The 27,761-nt window shown below is 42.0% G+C and overlaps 1 protein-coding gene across 1 annotated transcript in view; it reads right to left on the bottom strand.

The window, feature by feature from the left end:
• Positions 1–3,575: 3,575 nt before the first annotated feature.
• Positions 3,576–27,761, bottom strand: part of dagla (diacylglycerol lipase, alpha) — a 355,821-nt gene continuing 331,635 nt past the window's right edge. The window contains exon 20 of the mRNA XM_067993813.1: positions 3,576–10,957. Coding sequence (XP_067849914.1) covers positions 9,994–10,957 — 964 coding nt within the window. The 3' untranslated portion in view covers positions 3,576–9,993. The remainder of the gene's footprint in view (positions 10,958–27,761) is intronic.

The raw sequence follows: 27,761 nt of genomic DNA, 5'->3' as shown, positions 1-27,761 counted from the left end.
CTGTGCTTCTGCTTGCCTTTGTTTTGTTTATTCCTCTTTTCTGATCTCTGACACAGAAGTGATTAGATTGTGCTTAGAGCCATAGAGACCAGGAAAATCCCAAGTTCAATATCTGGTCTATGCTGAGCTAACTGATCTCAGCCAGGTCAGTGGTAGGGACACTACAATTGGCCTCAGTACTCCAAGCCTAGGAAGATAACGGCCTCAGCATCCCACGGCTAGGAATGGAAATCAATCAGCCAGAACACCCACGTCTGGTCACTATTCCTTTTTGAAAGTGCATCTGTAAATGGTAGATGACAGAATCTGCTCTGTTGTAATGCTCTCCGTGGTAAAATAGCATGTTGACACTGTCTAAACCCACTTGGATGAGGTACCAGAAGGCAGTCATATCTTTGGGAAAGAAAATTGGGAGAAAAATTAAGGAGCAAAGAAAAAGCAGCATTTGCTCCTAAACTAGTTACAAGTTTGTGTCCTGACTGGAAATGGTTTCCAGGCAGTCACTTAACTAAACTTAGAAATTGTCCTGCCACGACAGTGGATTTTAAACTATGTCTGAATTAAAGAATGAGATTAGCTTTGTAATTACACTGCTTTGTTTCCCCCACACCCCCAAATATATATTTATTTTTAATTTCATGTGGTTGTGGTCTTATGTAATTTTGGGCTATGACTTCCTGCATCGTCTGGCAGTACTATCTACTTCCTTGATACTGATGACATTTCACATTGCCATAATAGTAATTGTTGCATCAACAACTGCAAAGGGCAAGTTCCCTGATCTTATGCTCCCTTCAAGCACACCTCCATGCTGGGAGTGTGGGATGAGTAAATTTAACCTCAAGTTGCTTGATAAATTACTTATCAAAAACCAGGAAACTCCAAGAATTGTAATATTATGAATGGTTAACTGAATCAGCAAGAAACAAGCAAGCCAGAGTTTATTTTTCATTTTACTGAGGTAAATATCTACACAGGATAAAGTTGTTATTACAAAGTGCTAAAAACTGTGTACCATTAAACATATTATATGGTCAGATTATCTGCAATATGTTGCACTAGAGGATTTTTAAAAAGTCTCGTTAGTTAAGCTATAATCATCTGGATTTTCTCTTCTATAGGAATATTAATAGAGATTGATATTCATCATGTATATGACGTTAACATTTTACAGACATCAAAAACACAGCATAATTACACAATCAGTAGTTTTTGCAGGTACAATGGTGCAGAGTTTATCTGAATCCACTAGCACAAACCCAAAAATATTCAGATAAAAAGATGTTAAAGAACCAGCATTACACTGAAGCATAGATGACCAACAGAATCTTCACACACTGCCTGACTGCAATCTCAAAGATATTTTTTTCAAGTAAGTTAAAGAATTCCCTTTTCTCAAATGTAAACAGGCAGGATTTTTTAAAAATTGATTCTCTCATTTCACATATTTCATTGCCCCTATAAACTTCAAGATGTTTACAACAGTTTTTACCATTTGAGCATGAATAAAAGCATAAAAATAAATATGGTGGAAATACAATTTATAAAAAAACTTTTAAAATTCTCATTTTTCATCAACAGAGATACTGTACATTACAATGTACAGTTATTCTCTAAATATGCACCATGACTATACCTTTTTTAAAAATTCCTCCCCCTATCATGATAACCAAAACTATGGCGATCGCAGTTAATAGGAAGTGGGTAAGATGACCGCACTGAGGACATGATGCAGACATGTCTTCCAAGCATGTCTTCCCCTGGGGAAAGCAAATAATGTACCAATAATATACTTTAGCATGTTTATAAAATAAAACATTTTAAAGACCTATGATATCAGAGGTCTGTTTGCAGGTTTTTACACAATGTAACAATCATGGTCATTTTCGTATCATTTTTTGAAATGCTTTGAAGTTGTGATTCAGATCTTTCAAGTTGCACACAATGATTGCAAGAAAATAACTTCAGGCCCTGTGGGAAACCAAACTGGATCTACATTTACATGTGACACTTAATGTTTGGGAGATTTTTCATTGTGAGACCAATATATGTCTTTAATGTAAATAATAACTAGGATAAGTGATTTATCATCACTGAGATCAGCTCAGAGGCTGGCATTTCCACTGTCACTAGGGCTTTTTATGCAAAACTCTGGTATTTATATGGCAAATTTCCTATAGGCGCAGTAAGTGTTGGAGACACTATTTTGTGTTAGGATATCGGACTGTGGTAAATCACTGATTATAATCATATCACCAGACAATAAGAGTTTAACATCTGCTGTGCAAAAAGGACATCTACCTCAGCAACTAACCAAACCTGCTGATGTTCAGAGTAACTCAATGCCTAACTGGGTTCCAGAAACTAACAGCTGGCTATTCAAGCACAGTCGATTGAGCTGAACTTTGCATAAATAAATTACAAGTCAACTGCCTCCAGCGCTACATTTCTCACGTTCAGCCTCAAATACAATTTGGCGTCTGCTCCTGCTGATACACTTGAAGTAAGGAGCAGGAGGGGGCACTGGGAAACAATATTAAGCAAGAAATATACCACATTTCATTATTTAACCAGAGAAACAGTGAAGATATGGTGTAGATTAGCAAACCAGCCTCTCTCTTCTAAGTTTACAGAGAAACTTATTTTAAAAAATGATGTATGTTTCAGATGAATACTTGAGGATAAAGATGATGTGGGACTTTTACCTGGTCATATTTCTTTAAAAGGTAACTAAACTGCTCCATCTTGTGAAACTACAGGAAGGCCACTTTCTTTTTGGTAATCAGCAGAACTGACTAGTTTGTAACTGCTGATAACTCATTCTCAACTATTTTGTTGATATTTTGTCTTTTCCTCTGTCCAGCTTTCTGTCTGTGTAACAGATGACTTTAAGGCTATAAAGTCCCAACTAATGGGTACTATTTTGTTTAGAGTAACATTTTTGGGATTGCATTATGAAATTTTGGTAAGACAATCTAGGTGTATTTTTGCCCTCAATTTTCTCTCCTACTCCCCTGGAGCTGCTGAGTCATGTTAGAGGAAGGGCTGGGGCAGGGTGGGGGGGGGGGGGGGGAAGCAACCTTCTTATGCCTTGGCAAGAGATTATCTTCACTTGCAGGTCCAGAGAGTGAGTATTGGCAGGATATTTGATGGGAGAGGTTATCACAGCTGAACCCAATCCTGCACTGATCTGTTGTCCCCCACGGTGCACCTTCCATAAAGCATCACAGGATAATGATCAGGAGTGGGAACCCGAGCTGATTTTTCCCCTTCCTGAAGCCAAGTAAGATACATAAAAGACTTATGAACATTAAGGCACAAGGCATTAAAAGATAATGTAATTAAACTGTGATACAAATTTGATATTGGGTTCAACAGTTAATTGTAAATGCAGACAATGAACATGACCATGATGAAGGCTCAGGCCAGCAAACTCTGTCACTGACCCTGTTAACAGTCTTTGACTGAATCCTTGATTGTCTTGAAGAATATGCATTTTCCACAAATGTTCAAGTGAAACATATCACTGTGAAGGCTTACAACCTAACTTGTATTAGTTAGGTTGTAAGCCTTCACATTATTACAAGTCCTTGGTAGAAAAGGAGTCAGAAATCTGAGCTCAACCCAGAATTAGAACTATTTTGCCAGTCCCTACGAGCTTATGGTAATAAGATTCAGTTGCGTTCTCCTGGCTACCTTCATTTTTAAGGCCACTAAATTCTTCAGCTAATGGGACAGTTGAGAAAATTACTCCATCAACCTCCACAGAGAAATGTCCAGCTTCTGCTTGCCCATCCCCAGCCCAAACTCTCTTGGATAGGATGGCTAAGATGAGAAACTGGTCGCACAGTAAAACTCACTCCTTGTGTCCTACCATTTTCAGGGGCATCAACACATTGAATTGCCATGGCACACTCATCTATCTAATTAAATAAACATTTCCTTAGAAAAGCATGGTTAGCCAACTGCCCTTTGAGTTTTACAAGTTTTTATTTGCTTCCCATTGAGGGCCCCATCAGGTAAGTGCTAATCAATAATAGGAGCGAGTTACAAGAAGGTTATGCAATCTTGTGACTTGCAATCTTGTAAACTACGAAAGCAGAATCTCAGTATGTGAACCTGAATTAGTGTAACTGTCTCAAACTGAGTTATTTTGAATAAAATCTTCTTCAGGAACATAAATTGCTGTCACTTATTTGAAAGCAGTTTTCTGGTGTTTTTCAAAATTTCACATAAATTTTACTGCAAGAGACTTGTGGCCTAAACAAGACTAATTTGATTCTCCTCCTTCATAGGATTATTCACTGTATTGTACTTTTTATAATCAGTATCAGTGACCTCAATACAATTCATTTTTACACATTTTCTTTCTATGATAAACTGATTTCATGTTGGTCAACAGTCCTTAGCTGCAGAGGGCAATTAAGGATGGGCAATAAATGCTGGCCTTGCCAGCGACGCCCACATCTCATGAGCGAATAAAAAAAAGATTAATCCCCATTTTACACTACAGTTGTAACATCAGATTAGCCATGAATTAAAATGTAGAAGTTAATATCTCTCTAAGAGGATTCTAGAGACTAATGGTGCCAGCCTGGTTTGAAATGCTGCTTATATTGTTCCCTATGAAATGTTCTGAGGGGCAGCCTTGGCCACTGGAAATGCATATTGGAAATTTTGGCACACGCTTTCCACGATTTTCTGGCCATTCATTTTAATGGTTGGAAAACTGTGGGCAGGGTGCATCCAATATTCTGATATGTGCTTCTGAAGGATAAGGGTCCCTACTGGAAGCGGTGACTTGTAAGGCGATCCTGTTAGTGCAAGTGGATTTTGCAGTCTGATATGGATCTTTGCAGGCCTTGGTTCAAGGCAATATATAGTCAAGATAGCATCATCTAACTGGAATTGTAAACAGGATACACAGTATACCTTTATATAGTGTGGGTGGCTCTCCTTCCTACTCCAGGGATAACTTACACATTATGACATGACAGTGTTGAAACACAGAAGCTCTGATATCAGCAATCAAATATCAGAAATGTTTCCATAACAGCAAATACATCTCAAACAGACAATAATTCTTAATATTAAGATATTATATTTTAAAAGAAAACTTATAGTGTATTATTACACAATGGAAAACATTATATAAATAACACACAGAACAAGGTATAGTCTTAGAAAAAAAGAATGCTTGCAAAACTCAGCAACTATAAGTTCCCTGTACCCTCGCGAACTTCAATGTTGATGTAGTGTTTCATCATTTACTTTTATCTTCATAAACTGCTCATATTACTAGACTGTCACAAAGAGACCACAAATTATAAAAAAGCACTCAGGTCCAAAATCAGTTTTATATAGTATGTTACCTTAAGCAATAATAAAGTGAAGAAATGTATCGTTATGTACAGCAGCTGAACATAACAATACTGTTCAAATCTTACCCAATGGGTTGTTCATCGAAATAGAAGTGTAGAGAAATGCCCACAAGTCAAAAGTTAAGTTAGTCATGGCACTTAAAAGGTTGTAAAAAAAGTTGAATGGAAAACCTCTTAACTATGCAAGATTATTATCAAAATAAAAATTACACTATAACAATGGAGTTAAGCTGCCAAATGATTGCACATCAAATTCTGGCAAGAGTGTGAAACCGTATCAAGGAGACTATATTGTACACCAGCTGCAGTACAATGAATGGGAACTTTTTACATTTTATTTTTAAACATTTTAAGAGCTATATTATTTCTTTACTAACTAAAAAAATAACCAGTATTTGGATGCTGGTAGGTTAAACTCTAAGTGCACATGAGCATGCATGTACAGAGCTCTACTTTCCTTACCAGAGAGTGATATGGAGCTAATAGTATAATTTCTGTTGCTAATTCTGAAGCAGATACTCATGTTAAACAGGTAACTGTAGTATATCAGTATTATAAGTGTAATTTTTTAAGCAATAGAATTGCAGGATTAAAAAGTAAATAAAATAAGATGCCTTTACAACCACATCTTTAGTTGTGGCTTCTTGGTGTTTGAGTGCTTCACTCTCAGTTAGATGGTCCTAAGTCTCCGAGTTGCCAGAACTTGTTGTCTTAGTTGGGTGAGATTCCTTATTTCTCAGCCAATGTACTACAACGCACCAGGTGGAAGCATTCCTATCTCGGGAGGTGAGAAAAACTGACATCAACTTGCTTGCCCTACTTGATTTGTGCCTCTCATTGGCACAGTTCAAGTGAAGTGAGCTGGATGTGTCCACCAATGGTTGTCATTGACAAGTCCACAGTCAAAACCATCCCACCTTCCTTTCTGGAGGAAAATATAAAGTTTATGAGAACAGAGGAAAATAGGTAGTTTAATGTGTTCCTAATCTATTGATTAACAACTGTAGTTAAAGGGCAAATATTTCTGCCCTATTGATGGAAAGCTCCAGCCAATTTTAGGTTTCTCTACACTTGGACTGAAGTCTTGTACCTGGGTCAGGAACACGGACTAAGAAGTACTACCACTGGACACTATCTATTTTCTTAATACACCAGGTGGAAACACTTTGCTGTTTCCCTCTGTGAAACTGCTCACTCAGATAAATGTCCACCAGCACTCAAATCCAAATTTATTTTGAGGGCAAACACTGGATATATTTTTGGAAGCAACATTAATAAAAAAAATTGTACACACAATAGAAGAAATGCATTTTCAATTTGTTACCCATCATCAAGCATCTCATGAATATCTGTGTGGCCTTCTGAAATTATACTTTTGATGCTCAGTGAATTCACTAGAACACAAAAAGTAAGCTACAAGCAGTGGGAGAAAGTGTTTTATACCACATGGGTGTATGGTCAAATAATCCATACCCTTTGGTTCCTTATTGTTTATTATACAATGACTATGCATATCTATCCATTTTTACAGAAAACAATTAAAGAAACAAGTTGCTTTTCAGTGGCACGCTATCTTCTCCATTTAACATATCCTACCTAATGATACATGGTAAATTTCAGAGGTTTCCATTACTGCTTCAGATAACCTAAACTCCATTGTGTTCTAATTCACTACGTTGCTAAGACTGTGCAGTGTTTCTTTATATACATCTACAGTTAATTCAAATAGGTTAGTGCAGTGGAAGGCTGCTGTTCCTTAACGTAGGGTGTGCCTGGTGAACCGCAATGTAGGGTTAACACTGCACTTCTGGTAAACCATATCCTTGAACGGCATTGATGAACTCACCATTTACCTAATGTAGTGTTTCCTAACCTCAAATATCTACAGATAATAAACTATTGTTCAGCTAAAGATAGTGTCCCTTTCATTGGCTCAGACTTTGCTTCAAAACTGTTGCATACATGAAAATAAAAGAGTAAACATGGCATACCAATCATACTGCACAGCCCTTTCGTTGTCTCAAATGTTGTGCTCATCAAGATGAGGGCTATTAGTTTGTGGAATAAAACATTTTTCATTTTGGGTATCCTGGTCAGGTACAGCAAGGTTAGGTGCAGAGTAAAGCTCCCTGTGCTATCTCCCAATAACATGCCCCAGCACCAATCTCAGAAAAGTCCCAACTATTGCATCAGTGTGATATGTTTCCACTTCCTACACCAGCCATACTATGGCCTTCAACAGTAAGAATGCTAATTCAGTGCCAATTAGTCCTGAATTAAGGGAGGTTTTGTGCTTTGGATTCGAGCCCATTGGGAACTGGGCTGGGACTACCAAATTGAAATAGCATCATATCCATTTATTCAATCCTCCAAAAAAAAGTTTTAAATATTGAGGTTGCATTTAATTTTTAAATTTGAATTGCATTTAAATTTTAGCTTTGCTTTTTTTGGAATTGTCTGTGGAAAAAGCAGCAGCTGAATGGCCTTTTCTCATTTCATGTTTATGTTCCTAAAACTTAAACTCAGCAATAGAGTAAAAGTTAATGTGAGAGACAAGCTACTCTGGAACTCAAATATCTGGCTCTCTGGTTGAAACTGTGCTGCTTCGCCTGTGCCACACATAGCATGAGTCCTTTTACACCATGTAAAGGATGACATTTTTGAGCTGGTGTCCCTCTGTTGGGATTAGGTCTCTATTAACACTGCCTGCTGTTTTATGTTTTCTGTTTGTGCATGGAGAAGCATTTGGTGATGGCATCTCCCAAATGTGCTAAGTTGTTACTGATTTTAGCAATATCCCTCACCAAAAAAAGTTAAAAATAAAATCTTGTTTGGAAATGTCGCGACTATACTGAGCAATGGTGCTGAGTGTTCCTTGTTTAAAAAAGACAATTTTGAATTACTGTCAAGTTAAGCCAATGAAAAGAGGATACTGTCTTTTCTAAAACTTAGGGGTTTCACCAGATAATAGGCAGCTGGTCATCTGCCAGCACACCTGGAATTCATCACCAGCAAAGTTAAAGCGTGCAGACACCAAAAGCTCCATTCTGCAATACTGCACATGCGTAAACACACTTTAAAAGCAACCGTGGTGCACTTGCTGAAGCATACAGCAGCAACATAACCAAGCACCTATAGCGAAGGTGGCAAGTTCTTTAGAGCATTCAAGGAGACAGACTAGTTCAGAGTATGGAAAGACCATCAGTAGTGATAGACTAGTACCAGAATTGACAGCATTTCTCCAGCATAATGCACTTATTATTCAACTATTAAATTCCATTGCCACCATTCAAGTCACCAGCAACAATTTTAGGAGCAAAGTTCACACAACCCCGGTGTCTCAGCACCCTAGGATTCAGTTTCCATCCTTGGTTGTCAATCTAACTTTCAATCTGGTGGCTTTTATAAGTAATAGCTCTGGCGAATAGAAGTAATTTGCTCTCTGTGTAAAGCTGAATTTGTTCTTCGTGTTAGCATTGTCTATTGTAAATAGAAAGAGCTATAGCGTATTCCAACATGACTAGCAGAGTGCAGGAATATTCAATTTCAGGCAGCAATGTTATTACTCAAAAAACACAGCAAGTGCGAGAGTTGTTAATAGCTTATGCAATGCAACAAGCATTAAAACATGTAACATGACTTCCTCCAGAATATCTTTATCTAATAAAAATGTTAGGAAAAATTAATTTATCTCTAACATTTCTCACTTACACTTGTGGCAGTGGTGCTATATGGTGCGTAGGAAGAAAAGGATCGTAAGTAAAAACAGAAAATGCTGGAAATAAACAGCAGGTCCATCAGCATCTGAATGGGAACATTTTTTAAAAATGATTTGAATTGGAACATGATGGAACTGGTTGTTACAAGAATCCCCACCTGAAATATTAACTTGCCATTTCTCTTTCAGATTCTGTCTGACCTGCTGTGCATTTCTGTTTTTATTTCTAGCATTCAGTTTCCTATTTATTTCCAACATAATTGGAAATACTACGGGAGAGTAAGCCCTTAGGATAGGGCTGAAATGTCCTTATGAGTGATCCTGTACTATAATCCCTGTATTTCTGGTACTGGTGGCAGCAGTACTGATGCCACATATCACTATTGGGTCAGGTCATTTTGCAGAGCTTCCTTCAATACTGGGTGAAACCCGTAATTAAACCTGGATATAGCTAACTTTGGAGTGGCATAAGTCTGCTTTGAAGTCCCATTACAGAAAAACCCATCAATCTCAAAAATAAAACAATACTCCTCTTTAGTGAAATTAACACTCTCCCACTCACGGTAATCAATCGTCAACCAAATGCTAGTCATCTTATAGGAGAGAATTAATGTTCATTATTCATACATAGACCTAGAAATTAACAAAAGACTGCATTCAGTGCAGGTTAATTACATTCCCCATATTGACTGATCCTTCAAATTACAGCTGCCTGTCAGATCATGACTTCCTGTTCCATCATGGTCTTCTCTACTGGGTCAGTGCTATTATTATATAATTGTGGGGTCAAGTGGTTTACGCTCATCCTTGAAGTTTCACGGTCCTGCTCTTTAAAGAAAAAGCCACTTCAAAGTTAGCATGCTAATGTGCTCTGTTAAGTACTTTACTGGAGTTCTAAAGAGCTGAGATAATAAGTTCTGCAGGTTTATTAGAGTTGGGTTGGTGGTCTGCTGGAGTTGAAGTTCTCAACTTTGTATCCATAGTCAGGCACTCCTGGCTGCTTATGCAGGTTGGAGTAATGTCCATCAGTTCTCCTGATGAACTGAATGGAAAAGATGGAGACACCGAAATCCCAGATGAGGTCCCAGCATCCGCCGATCCGACAAACATCCGGGGTGGTTTTGGCACTAAGTTGGGTTCAAACTGCGCCCGCATCAGGATTTCATGCTCACTTACAGACTTGGGAATTTCATTATATTCTTCTAAGCTGTCATCAAGTACCAAATGATAAATATCTTGGAAGGAGCTGCTTTTTCCATCCAGATTGAAAAGACTGTCTATAAACTCAGCAAATTCAAGCACTTGTGGACTTGGCACGTCCCGCAGGCTTCCTGTCCATTCTTTACTGTCATCTTCCATTGGCAACTTATCTGAAAAACTATCTTCTTCCACCTCTGCGGTTTGCTTGTTCTCCTTCTCACCAAAGTCCGCTTGCAGGTGACTAGGCAGAGAATAACAGCTGTTATGCAGTGGCTCAAATGAATGCACCTCCTGAGAATGTTTAGATAAACTGTCTGCAGCAAGTAACTCAGTCCGGGAACTAAGGGAGGGATTCTCCTCTGGAATTGCTGGATCAATGTAGAAACAATGCGTCTCATCTTTCTCCATTACAACATGCAGACTCGGAGAACCCCTTATGCTGCGAAATCCAGAGGAACGGCGTGAATCAAAACTATAGATAGACTCGTTGTCAGAAAGACTTTCCATGGTGGCAAGAGGAGCCCTACGCTCCTCTATTTCAGTTACCAGCCTCTCCTTTGTGTTCATTAAAAGCAACTCAACGGGATCCTTTTGGCACTGAATATTCTGTTTTGTCTGATAAAGGCCTTCAAAGCTTAGTTCGGATTTTGATTTACTCCTGAAAGAGAATAAACACAGTTATACAACAAATATCAAATCAAAAAAATTAAAAAGAAATTTGGCAGTAAAATACTTACTACTTCAATTCTTGATTACCTAAAAGTGTATTGGATTGCACTGGACACACAGCATAAAGTAAATTGAAATGGCCTCTAGGAAGGGAATCAAAGCTACAGGAACATTAAGATACTTTTACATTAATAAAGTACCATGGCAATAACACTCCATTATAAATCAGGTGAATTCCACGCCTCCGACAATGGCTCAAACCTGACATTTCACGGGTCCCAGAAGCAAAGCTCAGGTGTGCGGAAAAAACAAATCTCCTTCTTCTGGTAGTGTGTGCACTGGGGCCTGAGTGGAAGTCCACAATTATGGGAATACTTTTTGCTGGCAACAGGGCAAGGAAACCATTGGGCATCAAGCATGAGACCGTTGCCAGGCAGTAGAATGAGGAGCGGGTAGGCAGCCAAGGAGAATTCAAACGGGAGGCCATACTCTCAGGAGTTTGCACCAGCAATGGCAGCAGAGGTGGGGGGGGGGGGGCGGTGGGAAACAAGGTGAGTCGAACACTGAGAAGGAGGCTGCACTGACAACAATAGAGTGGGGGATTGGTGAGAAGAGCCCAAAAGCAAGGGTGCACGCATGATTTTTTTTTGACCAGAAGTGATGGCAGAGTAGGTAAGCATTAATCCTCAGGGCAGTGAAAAATTAGTTTGTACCTTACAGTTTGAGTGAGGCGATTTGGAGCCCTAAGATCTTTGCTGAGTAGAATAAGGGCAGCTTTTTAGGACGGTTGGAGGAGATGGGGAGATCATCACAGTGCCCCGTAGTACGCACAGGCACGGAACTACACGGCGACATCAAGTTTAGATATTTTATTTTTTCATTATAAATGTTTACATAATAAGTTTACATTGTAAATGTTGACATGAAAATTCTACCAAAAAATTGTGACAACATGAACAGGGAGTACGTTTCCTATGCAAGGTTTTTAATATATAGATGCTTTTTTTAAAACAAAACAGCTAGATTTAACATGGAGATCAAGTTACAAAAAGGCTGACAGATACACTGTCTCAGGAAAACAACACTAATAAAAGAACTGTCTTTGATGACTGGAGAACAGTGATGATGTGCACAGGTTGACAGATAGGGATTACTGAACCATTAGGAAAAGGTCTGGAACCCAGTCAGGGGAAAAATATATCAAATAAGCTGCAATTTTCAGTCAGTAACACCTCACCTTCCTATGTGTAATGACAGTTAATATCTCGGTTATCTTGTTCAAATAAATGGCTGTATCATGAAAGAAAAGACAGGGCATAACATTTCGGTTCTAGCTATTAGATTTCAGTTCTGGTGTAAGAGCAACACATTCTGTTGGTGAACTGGAACTTGTATCATTCTTGTACAATATCTTGAAGGTCTACAAAAGAGACCAAACCAATCACCCAAAAGATCTGTATCTTGTTAGAAATTGTAGGAAACAGTTTTCTGAAAAGGATGCATTAATCTCTTGTGGTTCTACAGTACTGTGGTGTTTTAGTATCTTGCTGTGCCTTTTTACTCCTATATACTTTGGTCTGGCAACTTTTTATTTTTCACCTTTGATCTATCCTTGGCTCCCTCCAATTTCTCATCTACATGCTGCCCCTCGGCGACATCAACCGAAAATGCAAAGTCAGGATCCACACATACGCTGACAATACCCAGCTCTACCTCACCATCACCCCCTCTCAACCCCTCCACTGTCTCTGATTTGTCAGACTGCTTGTCTGACATCCAGTATTGGATTAGCAGAAATTTCCTCGAACTAAATATTGGGAAGATCGAAGCCATTGTCTTCAGTCCCCGCCACAAACTCCGTTCCCTAGCCATCAACTCCACCTCTCTCCCTGGCCACTGTCTGAGGCTGAATCAGACGGTTTGCAATCTTGGCATTCTATTTGACCCTGAGATAAGCTTCCAAACACATATCCGTTCCATCACTAAGTCTGGCTACTTCCACCTCCGTAGCATCACGTCTCTGCCCCTGCCTCAGCTCATCTGCTGCTGAACCCTCATCCATGCCTTTGTTACCTCTAGACTTGACTATTCCAGTGCTCTCCTGGCCGGCCTCCCATCTTCCACCCTCCATAAACTTGAGCTCATCCAAATTTCTGCTGCCCGTATCCTAACTCGTACCAAATCCCATTCACCCATCACCCCTGTGCTCGCTGGGCTCCCGGTCCGGCAACGCCTCGATTTTAAAAATCTCATCCTTCTTTTCAAATCTCTCCATGGCCTCGCCCCTGCCTATCTCTGTGACCTCCTCCATCCCTACAACCGTTCGAGATCTCTGCACTTCTCCAACTCTGGCCCCTTGCGCATCCTCGACTTAAATCACTCCACCATTGGCGGCCATGCCTTTAGCTGCATAGGCCCTAAGATCTGCAATTCCCTCCCTAAAACTCTCCGTCTCTCAACCTCGGTCTCCTCCTTTAACATGCTCCTCAAAACTTATCTCCTTGAGTGACGCATTACTTTCCAATGACAACCAGACTAAGGCCACGAACTCACTGTGTCAAGTAGTAAGTGGGTCTTAAAGCTCCAAAACAAATTCATTTATAAAGCTACCTTTCTTGAAAAAAAAAATTCAATTCTGATTGGATGAAATATAAACCAATGATTACACCACGTACACATCAATGTGGAAGAACGGCAGGAGCCTTTCATTCCAGAAATACATGGTCAAAGAAATGTGGACGTCTATCAATGAAGACACATTCGTGTTAGTCACACATTTTGAAATAATCATTCCACATGACTTAATCAACTACTAAGATCCAGCTCATTCCTGAAATCACCTGAATCACTCATGCTGTTGTAAAGTACTGTGAATACAATATTTATGGGGGCACAGAGTGAAAGTTACATCAAGTCTACAACAGAGAAACAGGCCATTCGGCCCAACTGGTCTATGATGGCATTTATGCTCCACACAAGCCCTACTTCATCTAACCCCATTAGCATACCCTTCTATTCCTTTCTCCCTTGTGTGCTTATCTAGCTTCCCCTTAAATGCATCTATGCTATTTGCCTCAATTACTCCTTGTGGTAGAACGTTCCACATTGGGTAAAGAAGTTTCTCCTGAATTCCCTATTGGATTTTATTAGTGACTATCTTCTATTTATGACCTCTAGTTTTTGGACTCCCCCACAAGTGGAAACAATTTCTCTACGTCTGCCCTATCAAACCCTTTCATTATCATAAAAACCTCTATCAGGTCACCCTTCAGCCTTCTCTTTTCTAGCGAAAAGAGCCCAAGCCTGTTCAGCCTTTCCTGATAAGTATATCCTCACAGTTCTGGTATTATCCTTGTGAATCTTTTTTGCACCAATGCCTCTATATGCTTTTTATAAAATGCAGACCAGAACTGTGCACAGTATTCTAAGTGTGGTCTAACCAAGGTTCTATACAAGTTTAACATAACTTCTCTGCTTTTCAATTCTATCCCTCTAGAAATGAACCCCACTGCTTGGTTTGCTTTTTTTATGGCCTTATTAACCTGCATCGCTACTTTTAGTGATTTGTATATCTGTACCCCTAGAACTCTTTGCTTCTCTACCCCATTTAGACTCTTATCCAAGCAGTAATGGCCTCCTTATTCTTGCTACCAAAATGCACCACCTCATACTTACCTATATTGAAATTAATTTGCCAATTACACACCCATTCTGCAAGTTTATTAATGTCTTCTTGCATTTTGATGCATTCTTCCTCTTAACTATACACCATAATTTGGTGTCGTCCGCAAATTTTGAAATTGTACTTCCGATTCCCGATTCAGAATTTTTAACGTAAAATCATTAGGAAAGTACTACGGGATTAATGGATTCTATATCTTTGTGAAGACATGCCCACGCTAAAGAAAAACACCTGGTTGACTCTCTCCTGAACTTAGGTTCCTGATTTAGGGAAAGCAGCGGTGTGCTAACTAATTACATTTTGTCATTTAAGAACTGCTTCTACACCTTCAACTCAAGGTTGTTCTTTTCTTTACCCATTAAAATTTTTCTATCCCGATAGCTCTTTCCTCGCCACTCCTTTTATCATTCAGTATCTTTCTCGAGCTTCTTTTTTACTGCTGGGTTTTATATTTTCTGCAGTTTCTCTTTCCTTGTTTTTGTTCCCCTATTTCTCTTAGCTTCTCAATTTTTGTTTTTCTCTTTCTTTCTCTTTTTTTCTTTAGTGGAAGCATTTTTATTCCATTCTTGTATACTTTTTTTTCAACTACATTTTGTTTCTTTGGTTTCCTTTTTCGCCTTTGCTTTGAGTTATTGTTCACATTTAATTTTGTTTTGAACACCCATCTCCTCCTGGCTTCAATTCAGAAGCTACCTGCTTTCACATCTTTAAGATGCTGGACTAAGTCAGGGACAGTGCATAGGAACCCTCTAATGTCTTGGCTTAATCTAATTTTGCTATTATACTGCATGCTTTACAGTGTTGACTCCTGGGGGGTAATTTTAACCTAACCTGCCCGGAGGGAAACTGACAGGATTTGATTGAAAGCCGGTTTAATACCTCGACCAACTTTACTCTCGATTAAAGTTGGTGTTTGATCAAATCCTGTCAGTTTCCTGCCAGGTGTGGTCCATTAAATTATTCTAAAGCAGAAACAGCGCATTACTTACAAGGCAGTGATCGGGTAGCTCCTCTACGAGTTGTATTGGAATATTGTCCAACCTTCACATACTGCCTTTTCGATTCTACCTTTTATTTCTATCCTTCTTGGTTTATCTACATTTCAATCATCTCTCCATTCTGACCATCCCTTGTCTCTAATCAGTAAATTATAAGCATTTCCTAAAAAAATGGGAACAAAATCCTTTGCTGCTGGTCAATTCAGTTATCATGGATCACTATGGAAGAGAAGGAAAAACATTACTGTGCACTACTGCATGAACATAGAACAAGGCAAGTACATTTATCAAGACACATTGCCTCAATGAAAAAGTATTTAGCATGCAAAACCTTTTTTCTGATTGAACTTTGTGTTTGTAAAGAATGATCAAAACCATTTGCATGGGTTAAAGACAGTCATCAGGGAGTGGGTTTGCTGACAGAGCCAGAGGTACACTGGTTGAGCTCTTTTCTACCCCTGAAACTCTGCTCAGATTTGACTTCCCGGACTCCTGGATTTCTCTGCGATCAGGACTATGGTGCTCTACTGGACTACAATATGTAAGACTCAGCTGCTGTGACTCTGCTATTCGGTCGCTTCAAATTTCACGGTAATGTTTTTAAGCCTACAGCTATCCCTCACCTGCTGAGCTTCTGACTATACTTTAATGCACTGCTGGTTTCTCAGCTTTATTTTGCTGCTGTGTGGGTCCTGGACAGAAATATACTTTCCTCTGGGCCGAAGTCCATTTCTCCGCTGCTTCTGGACTCCTGCTAGCGGCCTCCAACGTTCCCGCAGTTTCCTGTAGAGACTGTATTCTCTGCTGGGTCGTCTCAATTCTAATATCAGGCATCCTGCTGCGTTCTCCGTTTTCTGCTCCTCTGCCAGGAATTTTTTTACTCTATACTGAGTTAGCTCTGACTTGTTTCTGCTGGTTTCCATCCTGCTCTGGATTCTGATCCACTGCTGTCAAAAGACCTTTGCTCTGTTACTTCCCATTTTCGCTGACTCCAGTCATTCCTCCGCAGGTATACTGGATCTGTTGGTGTGCACTACTAATCACCACAGCCACTATTCACCTCCGCTGGACACCTGCATCAACTTCATGCTGGCACATGGTTGATTCTCCACGCCTCCTCAGCTCTCTATTTTCCACAGGAAAACCTCTAACAAGTGTGTCCACTGATACTCTGCCCCTCAAACAGCTCTTGGATTTATTCGTCCTCCACACCTGGACGTTATTCGTCGGTGTTCCAAGCTAACTCCATCCTATCTACAAATCAATTTCAACCCACCACAGACTTTAACTTTGGACTCTCATTGTCTTTTCCCTATTCTCCATTTATAACCAGGACATATCTATCCTAATCTTTGTCATGCTTATGTAACTTGAATTTCCTGTGTCCATTCATGTGCTCATTTTGGCTGCCACTCCTGACCTGAGCCCAAGACATCTTTCTCCCTTTTTACTCTCTTTACCCATCTAGGCCCATCTCTCCTTTCTCCTCTCCTTCCTGTTTCCCAGTCATGCATCTTTTTGTTTCTCCCCTCTCGGGTACTTTGCCTCTTCCTCCCAAACCCAACCCTATTCCTGTACCTTCCTATTCTCTCGCCACTGTCCCAGGCTTGCCCTCTTGAATAAGACCACAGCTACCCTCTGTGCCTCTGTATTCTCCAAAGGGCCCATCGAGGCATTTGTCGCTGCCTCCTTACGAGCAGCAATCCCAACTGTCCCATCTTCCTCTCTCGCCAACCTTCCCACCCAGCGCACCCACTGGGGGCTAATCTACTGACCTCCTTCCTGTCCTGCTCACCTTGGACACTGTCAGTAGTTCAACAATCACTGCTCCTCCAAATCTCCCTCCAGGATGTCCATTCACTTGCGCACAAGGCTTATGCCATCCATGACCTTATTGTGGATGACTGCATTGACATCATGGCCTTAATGGAAACTTGGCTCATTGGTGAGGACACCCTCCCGCTTACTGAAGCCTCCCCGCCTGCCAATACTTTCCACCACCTGGCCCGCCCAAACCGCTGTGGTGACAGTTTGGCCCTTATTACCAAAATCTCATCTTGGTCTGTCCCCCTGCTCCTCTGGCACCTTCTCCTACTTTGAGCACCTCACTTTGTTCTAACCCTCTCGGCTCTCCTTTAAAATCCTCGTTCTCTACTGCCCGCGCAAACCCCATCCAAGTCTTCACTCCTTTCTTCCGTCAGCCACTGCACCGAATGACTTCTCATATTCCATGATTTAAACTTCCATCTCAACTCACTCTCGCTCCTCTGAGTTCACTCTGTCCTGACCTCTCTTAACCTCTCCCTCCATATAAAGACTCATTCACTTCCAGCCCCTTGACCATGCCATCTCATATGGGGTGTCTATTTGCACCGTCTCAATCACAAACAGGGCAATCTCTGCTCACTTCCTTGTATCCTTCACACTAACATAGAATCATAGAATGATGTAGCACAGGAGGAGGATATTCGGCCCATCGTGCCTGTGCCGGCTCTTTGACAGAGCTCTTCAATTAGTCCCACTCCCCCGCCCTTTCCCATAGCTCTGCAAAATTTTCCCTTCAAGTATTTATCCAATTCCCTTTTGAAAGCTATTATTGAATCTGCTCCCACTATCCTTTCAGGCAGTGCATTCCAGTTCATAAGCACTCACCGCGTTAAAAAAATTCCTCCTTATCTCACCTCTGGTTCTTTTGCCAATTACCTTAAATCTGTGTCCTCTGATTACCGACCTGTCTGCCGCTGAAAACAGTTTCTCTTTATTTACTTTATCAAAACTCTTCATGATTTGGAACACCTCTATTAAATCTCCCCTTAACCTTCTCTGCTCTTAGTAGAACAACCTCAGCTTTTCTAGTCTCCCTATGTAACTGAAGTCCCTCATCCCAGGTACCATTCTAGTAAATCTCTTCTGCACACTCTGTAAGGCCTTGACATCCTTCCTAAAGTGTGGTGCCCAGAATTGGATACAATGCTTCAGCTGGGGCCTAACCAGTGTTTTATAAAGGTTTAGCATAACTTCCTTGCTTTTATACTCTATGCCTCTATTAATAAAGCCAAGGATCCTGTATGCTTTTTTAAACAGCAGTCTCAACTGGTCTCCCTTCCAAACCCACTTCCTTCTGCATCCATCCCTGGAAAAAAAACCTCCCCTTAGTCACTTACCATAGCACTTTTAAACTCCCAACTCTCTGTCCTGTGGCCCTCCGTTCGCCACAGTACAACTGCGGCTACTGATCTGCTCAATCACATCTTCACCTCCACCTTTGATGCCTTTGTCCCCAGCAAAACACTTATACTCTCCCACGCTGGTTGTCCCCCTTGGTACGGCCCCCATCTTTGCTCCCTTATGTCCAATGGGCGCAGACCTGTACATATATAGCGCACAACTGGTTTAGCCATTCATCGCCAGATCTGACTGGACCACATCAAACACTTTCGGGACCGCCCTCCTCTGCCAAAACTGCTCACTATTCCAGGACCATCCTGGAATGCAAAGATAAACTGTGGCTTCTTATCTTCACTACCAACCGTCTCCTTAAACCTCTTTTTCCTGCCCCGTCCACCTTCACCTCCAAAGACAAATGAGAGGAGCTCACGGAGTTCTTTGTTAATAAGATTGACACCATTCGTTCAGCTGCCTCAGCGCATCCCCCCCTCCCCCAGCCTTGAACTCACATCTTTCTCTAGTTTCTCTATCTTCCCTCATGCCATCTATGAGCTCATCTTGTCCACAAGCCCCACCTCTTGCTCTCTTGACTCTATTCCCACGAAATCACTAACCACCGAACTTCCCTTCCTGACCCTAATCTAGCTGATATTGTAAATGGTTTCCGCTCCTCAGGTACTGTCCCACATACTTTCAAATCCGCCATCACCACCCTCCTCAAAAAATGCACCCTTGACCCTTGTTCTTGCAAACTATTGCCCCATCTCCAACCTCCCTTTCCTCTTGAATGTGTTGTCGCCTCCCAAATCCACGCCCATCTTTCCGCCATATTTGAACCTCTCCAATCAGATTTCCGCCCCGCCACATCACTGAAATGGCCCTAATAATATCACAAATGACATCCTGTGTGATTGGGACCAACGTGCACTATCCCTCCTCATAGTTCTCGTCCTCTCTGAAGCCTTTGATACGGTTGACCACACCATCCTCCTCAAACGCTTCTCCTCCGTTGCCCAGCAGAGGGGGACTACCCTTGCCTTATTCCACTCTTACCTATCCAGTCATAGCCAGAGAATCTGCTGCAATGGGCTTCTCTTCTCACCCCCACTGTTATCTCTGGAGTCTCTCAGCTATCTATCCTTGGCCCTCTCCTACTTCTCATCTACTTGCTGCCCCTCGGCGATACCATCCTAAGACATTACGTCAGGTTCCACATGTAAGCTGACGACACCCAGCCTCACCACCACAGAAGGAGCTATTATTATAGGTAACTAAAAGCTTGGTCAAAGAGGTAAGTTTTAAGGAGAGTCTTAAAGGAGGAGAGAGCGGCGGAGAGGTTTAGGGAGGAAATTCCAGAGTTTAGGGCATAGATGGCTGAAGGCATGACCACCAATGGTGGGGTGAAGAAAGTGGAAGATACACGAGGTCCGAGTTGGAGAAATGCAGAGTTCTTGGAGGGTTGTAGGACTGGAGGAGGGACAAGATCATGGAGGGATTTTGAACACTAGGATGAGAATTTTAAAATCGAGGCATTGGTACACTGGGAGCCAATGCAGTTCAGTGAACAATGTAGGATGATGGGTGACTCGGTGCGGGCTACAATACGGGCAGCACAGATTTAGATGAACTCAAGTTTATGGAGGGAGGAAGATGGAAGCAGGGGAGCATTGGAATAGTTGAATCTGGAAGTAACAAAAGCATGGATCGGGGTTTCAGCAACAGATGTTCTCAGGTAAGGGCGGAGACGGGCGATGTTACGCCGGTGGAACTAGGCGGTATTTATGTTGGAGATAATATTCAGTTGAAAGCTCAACTGGGGCAAATAGAACACCAAGGTTGTGAACAATCTGGCCAGGGAGGGGAATGGAATCGGTGGCTAGGGTACAAAGTTTGTGGCTTCGGTCTTCACAATGTTTAATTGGAGGAAATTGCGGCTCATCCAGGCTGGATGTCTGACACAGGCCCAGTCTACCAATGCCTCGATTTTAAAATTCTCATCCTAGTGTTCAAAATCCCTCCATGATCTTGTCCCTCCTCCAGTCCTACAACCCTCCAAGAACTCTGCATTTCTCCAACTCGGACCTTGTGTATCTTCCACTTTCTTCACCCCACCATTGGTGGTCATGCCTTCAGCCATCTATGCCCTAAGCTCTGGAATTTCCTCCCTAAACCTCTCCGCCGCTCTCTCCTCCTTTAAGACTCTCCTTAAAACTTACCTCTTTGACCAAGCTTTTAGTTACCTATAATAATAGCTCCTTCTGTGGCTCAGTGATGATTGTTATCTTACTGAGCTCCTGTGATGAACTGTGGGGCATTTTCCTACGTTAAAGGCACTATATAAATGCAAGCTGTAATTGTCAGCAGGGAGTGGATCGGCTGACAGAGCTGGAGAATATGCTGGTTAAAGACAGTCAAGCAGGGAATAGGTTAACTGTCAGAGCTGGGGTGCACAGGTTTTGGCAAAGAGGAATAAATTCCTTCAAATGATATTGAGACAACACAGAAGTTGTATTAACAAGAATGATGAACAGACACCATTACTGTCTTAAAAAGGGATTTATTTTCACTGGTCTTGTGGCTAATAACTTGGGTATTAAAATCTTTGAGTAGTATCAGTAGTAGTAACAATATTCCCACAGATGAAAGTGCAAAAGTGAGAAATTTTATTGGGAGAAAGTAACTTGATGGTTACAATTTCTGGGATATATTTCCACAGCTGATTTATATTATTTAAACAAGTTATGATAATGGATTAGTTTGCTATGATTGGTATAATGTAACAATGTACAAGTGCTTGTGTGTCTTTATACTTGCATCATCCAATTTATAGATCTAACAGTGCAAGCACACCAGTGATATCTTTTTTTCATTCGTTCACGGGATGTGGGCGTCGCTGGCGAGGCCAGCATTTATTGCCCATCCCTAATTGCCCTTGAGAAGGTGGTGGTGAGCCACCTTCTTGAACCGCTGCAGTCCGTGTGGTGAAGGTTCTCCCACAGTGCTGTTAGGAAGGGAGTTCCAGGATTTTGACCCAGTGACGATGAAGGAACGGCGATATATTTCCAAGTTAGGACGGTGTGTGACTTGGAGGGGAACGTGCAGGTGGTGTTGTTCCCATGTGCCTGCTGCTCTTGTCCTTCTAGGTGGTAGAGGTCGCGGGTTTGGGAGGTGCTGTTGAAGAAGCCTTGGCGAGTTGCTGCAGTGCATCCGGTGGATGCTACACACTGCAGCCACAGTGCGCCAGTGGTGAAGGGAGTGAATGTTTAGGGTGGTGGATGGGGTGCCAATCAAGTGGGCTGCTTTGTCCTGGATGGTGTCGAGCTTCTTGAGTGTTGTTGGAGCTGCACTCATCCAGGCAAGTGGTGAGTATTCCATCACACTCCTGACGTGTGCCTTGTAGATGGTGGAAAGGTTTTGGGGAGTCAGGAGGTGAGTCATTCGCCGCAGAATACCCAGCCTCTGACCTGCTCTTGTAGCCACAGTATTTATATGGCTGGTCCAGTTAAGTTTCTGGTCAATGGTGACCCCCAGGATGTTGATGGTGGGGGATTCGGCGATGGTAATGCCGTTGAATGTCAAGGGGAGGTGGTTAGACTCTCTCTTGTTGGAGATGGTCATTGCCTGGCACAAATGTTATTTGCCACTTATCAGCCCAAGCCTGGATGTTGTCCAGGTCATGCTGCATGCGGGCTCGGACTGCTTCATTATCTGAGGGGTTGCAAATGGAACTGAACACTGTGCAATCATCAGCGAACGTCCCCATTTCTGACCTTATAATGGAGGGAAGGTCATTGATGAAGCCGCTGAAGATGGTTGGGCCTAGGACACTGCCCTGAGGAACTCCTGCAGCAATGTCATAGAGAGTCATAGAGTTATACAGCACGGATAGAGGCCCTTCGGCCCATCGTGTCCGCGCCGGCCATCAAGCCCTGTCTAATCTAATCCCATATTCCAGCATTTGGTCCGTAGCCTTGTATGCTATGGCATTTCAAGTGCTCATCCAAATGCTTCTTGAATGTTGTGAGGGTTCCTGCCTCCACAACCCTTTCAGGCAGTGAGTTCCAGACTCCAACCACCCTCTGGGTGAAAAAGTTCTTTCTCAAATCCCCTGTAAACCTCCCGCCTTTTACCTTGAATCTATGCCCCCTTGTTATAGAACCCTCAACGAAGGGAAAAAGCTCCTTAGTATCCATCCTATCTGTGCCCCTCATAATTTTGTACACCTCAATCATGTCCCCCCTCAGCCTCCTCTGCTCCAAGGAAAACAAACCCAATCTTCCCAGTCTCTCTTCATAGCTGAAGCGCTCCAGCCCTGGTAACATCCTGGTGAATCTCCTCTGCACCCTCTCCAAAGCGATCACATCCTTCCTGTAGTGTGGCGACCAGAACTGCACACAGTACTCCAGCTGTGGCCTAACCAGTGTTTTATACAGCTCCATCATAACCTCCTTGCTCTTATATTCTATGCCTCGGCTAATAAAGGCAAGTATCCCATATGCCTTCTTTACCACCTTATCTACCTGTTCCGCCGCCTTCAGGGATCTGTGAACTTGCACACCAAGATCCCTCTGACCCTCTGTCTTGCCTAGGGTCCTCCCATTCATTGTGTATTCCCTTGCCTTGTTAGTCCCTCCAAAGTGCATCACCTCGCACTTTTCCGGGTTAAATTCCATTTGCCACTGTTCCGCCCATCTGACCAACCCATCTATATCGTCCTGCAGACTGAGGCTATCCTCCTCGCTATTTACCACCCTACCAATTTTTGTATCATCAGCGAACTTACTGATCATACCTTTTACATTCATATCCAAGTCGTTAATGTAGACCACAAACAGCAAGGGACCCAGCACCGATCCCTGTGGTACCCCACTGGCCACAAGCTTCCAGTCACAAAAACAACCTTCGACCATCACCCTCTGCCTTCTGCCACTAAGCCAGTTTTGTATCCAAAGTGCCAAGGCACCCTGGATTCCATGGGCTCGTACCTTCTTGACCAGTCTTCTGTGGGGGACTTTATCGAAGGCCTTACTGAAATCCATGTATACCACATCCACTGCGTTACCCTCATCCACACGCCTAGTCACCCCCTCAAAAAATTCAATCAAATTAGTCAGACATGATCTTCCCTTGACAAAGCCATGTTGACTATCCCTGATTAATCCTTGCTTCTCCAAGTGGAGACTAATTTTGTCCTTCAGAATTTTTTCCAATAATTTTCCTACCACTGATGTTAGGCTCACTGGCCTGTAGTTCCCCGGTTTTTCCCGACTCCCCTTCTTGAATAATGGTACTACATTAGCGGTTCTCCAGTCCTCTGGCACATCCCCTGTGGCCAGAGAGGTTCTGAATATATGTGTTAGAGCCCCCGCGGCCAGAGAGGTTCTGAATATATGTGTTAGAGCCCCCGCAATCTCCTCCTTTGCCTCACACAGTAGCCTGGGATACATTTCGTCCGGGCCTGGGGATTTATCCATTTTTAGGCCTGCTAAAACCGCCAATACCTCCTCCCACTCGATGTTAATATGTTCGAGTATATCACAGTCCCCCTGCCCTATTTCTATGTCTACATCGTCCTTCTCCATAGTGAAAACAGATGCAAAAAATTCATTTAGAACCCCTCCTACATCTGCCGGCTCCACACACAGATTGCCATTTTTGTCCCTAATGGGCCCTATTTTTTCCCTAGTCATCCTCTTACCCTTAATATACTTATAAAACATCTTAGGATTTTCCTTTATTTTGCTCGCCAGTGTTATTTCATGGCCCCTCCTTGACCTCCTAATTTCTTTTTTAAGTATCCCCTTGCACTTCTTGTACTCCTCTAGGGCTTCCTCCGTCTTTAGCCTTTTGTATCTGCCAAAAGCCCTCCTTTTTTTCCTAATCCATTCTCGTATATCCCCTGACATCCAAGGTTCCTTGGAGTTCTTGGAACCACCCTTGACCTTTACGGGAACATGTTGCCATTGTATGGTCTCAATCTCCCTTCTGAAAGACTCCCATTGCTCCGATGCAGATTTTCCTACAAGCAGCTGATCCCAGTCCATTTTGGCCAGATCCTGCCTTATCCTATTAAAATCGGCCTTCCCCCAATTTAGAACCTTTATTTCCGGCCCCTCCCTGTCCTTTTCCATGACCACCTTAAATCTCACCGAATTATGGTCACTGTCACCAAAGTGCTCACCTACTAGCACTTCTTCCACTTGGCCGGCCACATTCCCTAGAATTAGGTCCAGTACCACCCCCTCTCTTGTAGGACTTTCTACATGCTGGCTCAAAAAGCTCTCCTGGATGCACGTTAAGAATTTTGTACCCTCTAAGCCTTTTACACTCTGAGTATCCCAGTTAATATTGGGGAAGTTGAAATCCCCCACTATTATTACCCTATTATTTGCACAATTTTCTGAGATTTGCCTACATATCTGTTCCTCTATCTCCCCCTGACTGTTTGGGGGCCTATAGTACACTCCCATCAAAGTGCTTGCCCCCTTTTTGTTTTTAAGCTCCACCCATATGGCCTCATTTGAGGAACCTGCTAATATATCATCCCTCCTTATGGCAGTAATTGATTCTTTAATTAATATTGCGACCCCCCCTCCTCTTATACCTCCCCCTCTGTCTCGCCTGAAGATTCTGTACCCCGGAATATTGAGCTGCCAGTCTTGCCCCTCCCTCAACCATGTCTCTGTGACAGCAACAATATCATACTCCCATGTGTTTATCAACACCTTCAGTTCATCCACCTTATTCGCAAGACTCCTTGCATTAAAATAGATGCCATCCAGCCTTGCCCTTACATATTTGCCCTGTCTTCCAAGCTGACTTGTTTTTTTCTCTATATTTGGCTGCATATCACTCCCTATTGTAGCTCCACTCTGTATCCCATCCCCCTGCCAAGTTAGTTTAAACCCCCCCCAACAGTGCTAGCAAACTTCCCCGCAAGGATATTTGTCCCGCTCTGGTTCAGGTGCAACCCGTCCGACTTGTACAAGTCCCACCTTCCCCAGAAGCAGGCCCAGTGATCCAGGAAACTGAAACCCTCCCTCCTGCACCAACTCTTTAGCCACGCATTCATCTGTTCTATCCTCCTATTTCTATACTCATTAGCCCGTGGCACTGGGAGTAATCCAGAGATTACAACCTTTGAGGTCCTGCACTTTAATCTGCTACCTAGCTCCCTAAATTCTTGATGCAGGACCTCATCTCCCTTCCTACCTATGTCGTTGGTCCCAATGTCCTGGGGCTGAGATGATTGGCCTCCAACAACCACTACCATCTTCCTTTGTGCTAGGTACGACTCCAGCCACTGGAGAGTTTTCCCCGATTCCCATTGACTTCAATTTTACTAGGGCTCCTTGGTGCCACACTCGGTCAAATGCTGCCTTGATGTCAAGGGCAGTCACTCTCACCTCATACAATATACTATTTTACTTCGCTAAGTTAAAATTGAATTATGCTATTATGTTAAATTTAACCCAACTTATCTGCTATTGTAATGCTGAAAATAAAGTTATGATGGCTAATGGTGATAAATATTGTGTTGATTCATGCTGTGTGTCATTTAGGACTATACTATTGCAATTACTGATATTAAACTTTATGATTATGCTTAACTGGGCTGTAGTAGATGTAGCTACAGAATGTGATAAATGAAATTGTGTCCTCTCCAGCACTTATGTGCCTTAGAAGTGAATGGTCCTCTACCAAATCTGTACTTCATTCACGCTGATGGCTGAACTGTGGTCATGTCATTTTAATTGGATTATGCAAGACAAATCAAAAGCCAAATTAGACATCGCATATAAACGCATAAAGATCCATCAAAATTGCAATCCATTCCTCCTACAGGTTAGAGACAAGTTAGAGCTGGAGACTGTGCAGATTAAAGACAATAAAAAGAAAATAAACACTGGGAATCAATCTCGAAATGGCAAAGGATTTTCTTGGTTCAGAAACTAAGATCTAGTGAAACAAGTGACATGGTTAAAATTAGAGAAGCCTGCATGAAGGAAAAGCAATAGGCCTGAAAATTGATGAAGTAATAACCTGCATCATTGATGGAGTAGAGAATTGAGCAACAGCAAAATTAATGAATCAAAATTAGAGGTGAAATTTTCAAAAAAAATCTGCCAATGGAACAGACTGAAAAGTAAATTTGAATGGAAGGAATAAAGTCACGCAGACCCGCAAGCTAGAATCCAGCAATGCATTAAAAGAAGAAAGTGTAAGGAAGTGCTGAACTAAAAAGAAAACTTTAGAATAATAAACAAAAATAAGAGCTGATTCATGTCTTGTATGGTCAGAGAAATACGTTTTTGCCACCTATGTTTGTCCCTTTCCTTCCCCTCTCCTGAAGGCGCTGAAATGTGTTAAGGTGGGGTTCCACAGGTGTCTGCTGCACTCCAGTGCATTGCCTAGGTAACCATTCTTCATATAACATTTTACAACAGTGTTGATAGCCTATCTGACTGCAAAGGAGAACAACAGCAAAGGCCAATCCGATCACCACCCGAAGCGCACACACAGGCACTCCCAACAAGGGGACCACTGGATAACAATCAGGGACTTCGAACTTGACATTTTCACCCTGCCTGTCTCAGGGGTTCTGAGCCCAACTGTAGTGCTCACATTTGCTATCCTGGCTGATATTAGCAGACACTGGGATTCAAACTTAAACCTTCAGTTATCTATAGTTTAATGCTACTTGAGGTGGTATCTTTGCCCATTGGGACAAGCCAGCACGTTTAATGAAGTTGGGAATTAACAGCCATCTGATAATAAAAGTTTTGTGTTTGTTTTATGTATGCTTTAATGTACAGTTTTCATGATATGGTTAACTGAACAGGGTGAGAGTACTCGCTAAGGTCAGGCACATAGCTCTCAACTTTCAATGTTCAAAGGGTGGAATTCAGTTCAACGCTTTGGACAGTTTTCTGTAAATGCTGCAA

This window comes from Heptranchias perlo, chromosome 12 (assembly GCF_035084215.1).
Source record: "Heptranchias perlo isolate sHepPer1 chromosome 12, sHepPer1.hap1, whole genome shotgun sequence".
NCBI classification, from domain to species: domain Eukaryota; kingdom Metazoa; phylum Chordata; class Chondrichthyes; order Hexanchiformes; family Hexanchidae; genus Heptranchias; species Heptranchias perlo.
This window is presented reverse-complemented; position numbering and strand designations above follow the sequence as displayed.